This window comes from Motacilla alba, chromosome 2 (genome assembly GCF_015832195.1).
Source record: "Motacilla alba alba isolate MOTALB_02 chromosome 2, Motacilla_alba_V1.0_pri, whole genome shotgun sequence".
Taxonomy (NCBI): Eukaryota; Metazoa; Chordata; class Aves; order Passeriformes; family Motacillidae; genus Motacilla; species Motacilla alba.
The window spans coordinates 78,446,393-78,455,692 of NC_052017.1; the positions used below are offsets into that span (position 1 = coordinate 78,446,393).

The following is a 9,300-nucleotide window of genomic DNA, read 5'->3' on the forward strand; positions in this document are numbered from 1 at the left end:
TTACCTGATAGGTCCCTGTGAGCCCTATCTTTCTGTAGTATATTTTCCTGTTCATTTTTAGCACTTCGGAAATCTCACTTCACTGTTACCCTGGATCCTCAGACTCTAATTGCTAAGCAGTCATGTACAAATCTAACCACAAAAATCACTACTGGCTGTTTACACAGTCTGCAGACACCTCAGGAATAACTATTACTCCTCATACACGCACTAAGACTACAAGAAAACATGAGTAATTAAGCTCTGGGTAGTTTCACAGATGACTAGAACGCATTGGGATTACTCACAATAGACCTGTTCAGCGCCTGCTGCCCAGAATACTTTCTCCAACTTTTTAACAAAGAGACTTGTCATCCAAACTCAAGTTTTTGAAGCTGCATGGACTATTTAGTTGACAGTATATACATGCACACATGTATCCTCATGCACATTAGTAAAACAAACCTCCCTGAATCTCAGACTCATGTCACACTATTATACATGCCAATAACATCGTCCTGACTCTTGCACAGATTTGTGGGAATTATCCAAGCACACTACACTACACCTACACTATAAAACATAAAGCAAACCCCTGACATATTTTGAATGCTGGAAGCCCACACTTTTCTCCCTATGCTTGCCATCTTGCTTCCTCAACATGTTGGGCCCTGAGAGACAAAAAAAAAAAAAACAACAAAAAAACAAAAAAACAAAAAAACCCCAAAACAAACCATCAAAAAAACCCCCTTACCTCCCTGTAAAGATTGCCTTCTCTTTCCACCACAATTATAAAACACTAATGCCTATTTCTTCAGTAAGGTCCAGATTACAAAACACCATATTCAGAAGTACCAGCAAAAGACATAGTTCGGCACTGCTCAGTAGGAAAACCTGTTACATATTTGCAGTTGTGTATATTAAACAGTGCTACTGGCACTTATGCAAGGCAGTAGCACAGGAGATTGAACAAATTTGACTAAATGATTTCAGAAGACTCCACTCAACAGCCTTGAAAAACAACCCTATTTTTTAAACAAATGCACAATTAGGCTATTTCAGATGACTTAGAGCAGCTATTTGGCAGAGAAACCACTGGAACGGGCTTTGTATCTTTGAAGCACAGTCTTGTCACTCACACTGCTTTGTGAAACTTTGTGGACACAACCCATTTATGACCCTCCTCTTTGTGTATCCATACAACAGCCTACTCTAGAGGCTGAAAATCAGATGCTTTAATGTACTGTAGTGTCTACTGCTAAAAGCACTTGAGTTGTTCCCTGTCATTTCAATTCCTCCTCCTCACTACTGGGTAAGTGATCTGTTTTCTCAAAACAGCAGTATCCTTCCTGAAGGAATATGACTCAGCTTTGCAGATCATCAGTATTACTTCACCAGTAGTCTACTTTTTGATTTTACCGCACCAAGAAAAATGTTAAGTTAAACAAAGATCCTTCTCCAAATCAAGCAAATTTCTTCATGAAAACAACGAATAGATGTAACCATCTTAGTCATTAAATTAAAATAGCCTGCTGTGACTTTCATGGGTTTTTTTTACCTCTTTTTGTTTTTAAGATTATATTTGGTTGTTACCAATATCATGCAGAAAAAATTGTTTTCCCTCTCCTCTTTAAAATTATCACCACTTTCCTTCAACCACGACTGCATTTCCAAAATTTCAACGTGCCTTTACTATTTTAACACTTTTGCTGACCATGAACAGCTATTTCAGTGATTTTACCTCCTTCTTCAAGATGCAAACCAAAAATCACTATGCAGTTTCACCCTATTAAACTGACCTAGCAGTCTGCACCTAAGCATTTTTTGACACTAGAGTTATTTTAGTTTTTATTTTCAATTGAAAGGAGTAGAGAAACATTAATATTTTCTCTGTATATTTGGATAAGCAAAGTCTTTCCAGGCTTCCTTTAGATTTTATTTACCTAGATAGTGATTTTACATGCAAAAGCTTTTGGAAGTCATGTGACATTTCGGTTGAAATTCACACCTGTTTCTGTGGGACATATTTAACTGGATACATATCACTTTTAAAGAAACATTACTACCAGTCTTCTACACAGTGACTGTGCTCCACAACTGATGAAAGCCTCAACTCCACCAAGTCTCTTCCTACTTCTGTCATCTCCTTTCTGGGCACATCAGCACTTCATGCCAGCTCAAATGTACTCCTTCTAAGAATGGACCTGGCTTTTTTCTAACTCCCATTCACCTTCCACTCCAAATGTGCATGTAGTTTATCAACTGCCAGCTATCAAAGATGTTACCAGTAATTGTCCTCTGTCCTCTCTTAGAAATATTCATGACTTCTGCCTCCAACTGTTTCAAACACAACCTAACCTCTAACTTGATCTATCCTTGTCTATCCGCAGAGAAGCCTGGCTGTTTCACACTAAGCCAAACTGCACAACAGCTGCTGTGTTTCACACTGAAGCTCTCTATCCTCATCTTCATTGTTCCAGGGAATGTCAATTCAACAATGCTATTCCCCAGCCTAACTTCTCCATTGTAACTTCATTGTTTCTGCAGTTATTTTTGCTCTGCATATGCTCATCAGAAACTATCAAGTTGTGGCATTTTTCTATGGTATTTTTCAAAATATCATTTACACACACACACCACTCTGCTTCAACCATCTTATTAAAATGCATACTTCTGGAATTGGATCAAAATTCCACAAATGAGCCCACTTCTTCAGCTCAGGCCAACCAGCACTAATGACAGCAATACTGCTGTAACCTTCTAATTTACTAATGCAACTCAAAGCACAAAGTAACAGATTCTTGAAAAGCTTACACAAGACTGGGAATTTTTGTTGTGTTTATTTATTTAACACAAATGCTGTCATCATGCTAAGCCACATGAAAGAATGGACAACTTGCTTCATACTTTACATCCTCTGCATGCCCACCAATTCTTAAAACACACCTCAGCTCCTGACAGCCACAGTGCCAAGAACCAGTACTTGCAGAGGACAGCAGGGAGCTGTCATGTGAGCTACCACCAGCGCTGCCTGGCAAAACCCCACTTTTGGCTTCACTATTAGATTATTTCTGTTAGACACTCTTAACAACTCCGTAGCTGCTCCAACTGGAATGCCAAGTAAGCAACAACAACTCTGACTACCTTCTCTGTCAGTTAGCTACTACACATCACCAGGAGATAGTGCCTTCCTAAGAAGATTCACCTATCCTAACTTTATAGATGGTGTGTTCTGCTTCATGGTTTTCAGATGGAAATTTGGCTTGTTTTTCACATTTGATGCCTACCTAGAAAGTTAGTTTGCCCATGATCTAAATGATAGTGTGTTTTTATTAGTAGTATTCTTGAAAAAACCTGCTGCTTTTTAATATGCTTGCCTTTTTTTTACCATGTAATCTTTCCCAACCCTCCCTCCTTTCCCTGCTATGACAGCATTTTTAATGCTGTCTACTACATGCAGTCAACTATCCCAGCCATTATCACATAGGACACTAACATAAAGCAAGCATGGTAAGAGTATATAAAGCAATATAATCAGGAAGAAATAAAATATAAGTCCTCCTTGTAAACTTGAAATAACACATTCCTAAATGCTGGCTTTAATCTTTACAGTATTAAGTGATTTCCATGAAAACTAAGCAAACAACAAGATCATTATTTAAAAGAAAAATATGAAAATCAATCATATTTTCATGACACTTATTAATACTTCTTCTAAGGTCTCAACTATTCAAGCAACTATCAATATAGGTTGCTATAGGCAGACTTAGTCGAACCCAGACAGACTGATCGAAGTCTCAAGTTACTAGCACTTGCAGAAGTCTTCAGATGTCCACAACCACAACAAATCTCAGCATTCTGTTTTCCTAAAATACTCACATGTTCATTTTGGTACCTAAACACACATATCTCAAACCAAAGTTTTAAATTCTCTCATCATTAGGCTTACATTAAGAAACACGTGCACAAGCAGCATAAACTAAGTGTACAACATTAGAACCAGGTGCTATTTAAAGCTATTCTGGCTACCAGCCTGTTCTCTAGCTTCACCTTCAGAGAGGTGGCACATTGGACTCTCTACTTGGAACAACCACTTCCTCCAGACCCACACTCATCTCAAACTTACTCTGTCTCCTGAGAAAGGACTGCTGCCACCTGTGAAGATTTAGGTTTTACATAGAAAATCCTCCACTTTTTTGTTTTCCTGTATCAAGGGATGAACTACAATTAACAGTTATGTTTAGATTTGACCTGGCAAAACCTGGACAGTTATTCACCTTAATGACAAGACTTTTGGGGCCCCTTGTTTTTTCAACACTTCTGTTCCTCCAACCAGTCCCTTCCCATTGCTCTATGTAAATTGCGTTCCTTCCAGGCATGTGGCAAGTGTTCACATAAACAGGTGGTGACAACACTAATCCTCTCAATGGCTTTGAAAACTGTATTGTTTGTCCATGTATGAATGCAGTTTGTAGAGGCCACTCATAAAAAATGTATCTTACAGGAAATAACTACATCCACTTTCATCTCATAACTGTGAAGAGTTATCAGTCAGTTGGTTTTTTTTTCCATGAAGACTTTTCAGAGTAATTTATAAAGGCACTCCCTACACTGTCTAGCCAAGGGTTGACTGAAGTGCTTTTTCTCTGCAACCTTTTGTATGCACAGATATCTCCATCATACCAGAAAGGTAACTTTAATTACTAAAATTTTGATCAACATGTCTTCTATTTGGATGAAAAGTGTTTTGTTCTTTATGCCTAAAAACTAAATTCTCAAACTTCAACCAGCAAAAATACTTTGGTTTGAAAAACACTCTTATAATAACATGATTTAAACTTAAAAGACAGCCCTGATTCTTGCATCCTGAAGATGTCAGTTGAGTCCCCTTACCAAAGTATTGAGGACTTATAGCCGCAAAGATGAAGATTAAACCAAGAACAACCAAACAAAACCTCTGTATGGTTACTGTCTTGTAAGCCATGACTTGATGGCACTCCCTCAGATACAACTTTGCTCATGTCAGCTGTTTTCAGACCTTTCAGATACACAGAATTTTAGGTTGAAACTTAGAACACATTTTGAAAAGTTTTGTCTTAATAACTCTTCATAAAAAATAGATTTTGTGTAATTAACACATGTACTAACACCACTCTACACAGCCACTTAGACTCTGTGCTACTGGGGTTTTGTACGGTAACAGTCTTTTTTCATAACTCCAAGATATTTTACTAGTCCTTTCAAGTCACAACAGTAGACTTCTTTAATTTAAAAAGGGATAATTGCCTATACATTTATAGTGCAAGACACATCCTTCTGTCAGTTTACACAGTCATTTCTAATCTCCAACTTAGAGGACAGAAAGGCACTTCCTACAACCACTGTGTTTTCTCCTTCAAAATATAATCACTATGCCTGGCCCTCAGCTCTGCTTCTTTTACTATTAATCCTGCCACAGAGGTGACAGCCCTAACAAGGTACTCTTTCCAACTTCAAATAATGCGATTTAGATATCAAATATGTAACAGAAAGTAAGCTGCTTCAATTTCTTCCAATTCCAATAAAGGGATTCCTCATTTACATTCAAGACACACAGTCTTTATGTGTTCCGACTACCACCACCTCACTTCCAGTTCAGCTGCTTCCCTCTCATTTCAACTGCAACTTTATTTCCCAAACAACTCAAGAGTTTATATTTACATAACCAAAGTGAAAACTGGAAATGTGCACATTTCAAGTGATGTGAACCTAGCTGCTGTTCAATATCCTAACAAAATCTTCCAAATAATGAAACTCCATTCTTCAGGCTACTTTAATTCTACTTCAAGCTTAGTTTCTCAAAAGGACAGGAGGAAAGCCAATAACCCCACTTGGCAGCTCAACTGACCAATTTAACCAACCCAAGATTAGAACTGATTGTTTAGGCAGGCTTTTTATTGTTGGGGTTATTTTTTTTCCTCCTGGAAAACACTGCAACATTTTTACTCATTTTCTCTTTTAAGTAACAGCTAGAGAGCTATGCTAATATTCTCTACAAATGACAGGAAAAAGGAAGCATTTGTCATTGTAAATTTTGTAAAGAGAAAAATATTTTGTCTGCTCCTAAGTGCACCAAACAAACTTTTTTCCTTGTTCATTGATCTCTGCGCCTTTGTGTTCCACTGAAAAAAAAAAAAAAAAAAAAGGTGCCTGTTGTTCAAACAAAGGGAAGCACCGGAGATCTCTTAATAGACCCTCTCCTTATAGAAGAGTGGATCATGCACAGAGGCAGAATTCAAAGAGCTCTTCTCAATGCCAAACACCCACAGGAGATGCCAGAACATTTTCCAGTGTATGTTAGAGCCCAGGCTGAACCAGATAACCTTCACATGTAAATATGGAAATAAGAATGCCAATCGTTAAATATGCTCTAAGAGTTTTTAGATTAGCATGTCCTTCTACTGCTTTAAGATTTTCAGATGCTGCAAGACTGAGCTCCGTACAACCTCCCTGTTATCAGAAGTTATCATCATCAGAAGCCATCACTGCACCACTTATGAGCTTACCAGCTGTAGCATCCCTCAACCCACACACAAATGTGGAAGTTGATTATTAATACAGCTGGCAGGGTCTTCCAAAACTGCAAGATTACTACACAAGCACCCATTTGTAACTACACTAAACAGACTACTGTGTGTAAGCCTACTGTTCCAATTTGTCATTTGCTTTAATCGGGATTTTCTCCTGGGAACGATACAGCTCAGTCCTTTTTCCACGATAAAACCCACCAAGGCCAGCATCCTGACAAGGAGTTTCACACTCAATTGCTGTCATGTGAAGCAGGTTGCTTCGGGAGCATCAAGCCCTCCAGAGGGCACACAGCCCCCTGTTCGGACCCTCTATCCACGCAAACGCAGCTCCCAGCCCTGCTTCAAGGATGCCTGCTACAAATCTCACCTCCTCCTTCACCCTCACGAAACCAAACACACTGAGCAGCACCACCGACCGCAAGCAGCACTGACTACGCCGTTTCCCACTTCCCTCGCGGACTTTCCTTAAAAACCCAGTGAACACAGCTTTTACTACTATTATTACTACTGCCATCATTATTTTTCACACACGAAATCGGCCAGCCCCCTCATCTTTCCTGCGGTGAGTCTGCATTTCCCTCGCTCGCCGCTCCTTTTTAGGCATCCAAAAGGAGCAAGTGCCCAGCCCGGCCCGGCCCGGCCGCTCCGCCCGGAGCGATGGCCGGGGGGTGCCCTGGGGGGCGCGGAGCCGCCGGCGGAGCGGACGGAGGGGAGGAGCCGCCGCCGCCGCTCGGGGGAGGGCAGCCGGCACTGGGGGGAGCCTCCGTCCCCGCCGCCGCCCAGGCTGCCGGCAGGGCTCCGTCCCCGCGGCCCGGGCAGTGCTGCCTTCCCCGCCGCTATCCCCCGGGGAGGACAGTGTCTCGGCGGCGGGCGCAGTGTCTCGGCGGCGGGCGTAGCCGTCCTCCCCGCCCCGGTTGCGTGCCGAGAGTAAACACCGAGGGAGAAGGCAGCCTCCATTTTTTTTCATGCCGGCAGCCTGTCAACAGGCTCCCCCCCTTCCCCTCCCGATACTCCGCGCTGAGCCCGGCTTTCCAGCCCGGCAGCGCCCGAGAGCCGCTGCTTCCCCGCCTCAGCCGAGGCAGCGACACCCCCTTAACGTGGGCTTCGCTTTTTGCCTGCCTCTTTCGGTTCTCCTTAGAACATCCACTTTCCATGCCGCTTTTTCCATCCCTGCCCTGTGCCGCCACCCAGCAGCACAGCACCGGAGGAGCGCTGCCTTTTATAGCGGTGTCATCCTTGCCTGCTCGCCGGCCTCCCGGGGGGCCCGGCCGGCGCAACCGGCTCCCCGCAGCCCTGCGGCCCCGCTCACCCTTCCCACCCCTCCGACACCCTGGGCTTCCCGGACCGGAGCAGCTCCTCCACCCGCCTCCCGCCCCGCAAGTCCCGGCGGGACATTTTCGGGGGACTCGGGTCCACCTGGCGCTGGGTGGTGCCGCCCGGCCCCGGTGAAGCGCCTGCTACCAGGCCGGCACGGGAGGCAGAATCGCACCTGTCACCGGCGACACCGCCCCGGGGCGGCAGCAGCCCCGCACCCTCCCGCCCGGGCCGCGCCGCCGCCGCCCCCGTTTTCACGCCTCGGTTCTGCCGCGTCCCTCCCGCGAGTTGCTGTGCCTAAGCCCCGCTGTCCCCGGCACAGGACGGGGCGGCTCGGTTCTCTTCCCCGCCGCCTCCCCGAGGAACCCACGGGCAGTGGCGAGGCGGCCCCGGCGGCGAGAGGCGGACGAGCCTTCCCCGAGGCCACCTGACAAAGCCGGCTGCCCTCTCCTTTCCCGGCTCCAGGGGGAAGATGTCGCTTCCCCAGGGCCACCTTTCGCCTCTACCTCCAGCCGCGGTATCGCCGCCGGCCCTTCTTCCTGTTCCCCCAGGACAGGAGCGCACTCACCGGATCGGAAGAACGCCGCGATGTCCGCCGAGTCCTTGGCCGCCTCCTCGGCCCCTTCCCCCGCGCCGCTGCCGGCCGTGGTGGCGGCGGAGGTGGCGGTAGCGGCGCTGCTCATGGCTGCTGCTGCTGGTGCTGCTTGTGCCGGCGGCGGTGACTCCACCGGGCGAGACCCGCCGCCGACCCCGCCGCCCCCTCCGCGGATCCCGGCTTCACCTCCGGGCGGGAGCGGCCGTCAGGGCGGCAGCCGGAGCGGGCGAGCGATGCGGGGCGGCGGCGGGCGGCCGCAGCGAGCGCAGGGACATGAAGGTATGTGCGGAATGGCAGCTCCGGGAGCGCCCACCCCCCGCAGCCACCTAGGAGGCGGCGTGTGCATGCAGGGAGTCCGGGCGGGCGGGCGGGCGGCAGCCGGAGCGCAGACAATCGCGGGAGGAGGAGGAGAAGGAGGAGGAGGGCGACGACGACGACGACGGCATGGGAAGGGCCAGCGGTCCGCGCAGTGAGCAGCCAGTGGGCGGAGAAAAAAAGGAACGTTTCCAACCTTTTTTTTTTCCCTTTTCCCTCTCTCTCTTTTTTTTTTTTTTTTTTTTTTTTTTTTTTTTTTTTGAGAAGGAGCGAGGAGCGATCCGGAGGAGCAGCGGCTGCCCTAGCCACCGCGGTGCCAGTGGCCGCAGCAACCACCGCCCTCCATCTTGACTGGGAGGAGGGTTAGAAGGGGGAGTCGGGAAAGGAAGCGAGTCCCCGCCCGAGGAACAAGGGCGGTGGAGCCGGGAGTGGGGGGAGCTCGGGAGTCTCCGGCTGCGTCCGGCACCGGTCGGGACGGGGCGGGGCTGGGCGGCGCAGCGCGTCAGCGCTCCCGCCGAGCCCGCGCCC

At 46.5% G+C, this 9,300-nt stretch overlaps 1 protein-coding gene across 3 annotated transcripts in view; it reads right to left on the reverse strand.

Moving 5' to 3' along the window:
- TRIO (trio Rho guanine nucleotide exchange factor) overlaps positions 1 to 9,031 on the reverse strand; it is a 242,903-nt gene extending 233,872 nt beyond the window's left edge. The window contains exon 1 of one of the 3 annotated variants that reach the window (XM_038125615.1): positions 8,431 to 9,031. In XM_038125615.1, coding sequence (XP_037981543.1) covers positions 8,431 to 8,545 — 115 coding nt within the window. In that variant the 5' untranslated portion in view covers positions 8,546 to 9,031. The remainder of the gene's footprint in view (positions 1 to 8,430) is intronic. The other 2 variants (XM_038125641.1, XM_038125651.1) reach the window with 2 other exon arrangements.
- Between the last annotated feature and the right edge of the window lie 269 nt (positions 9,032 to 9,300).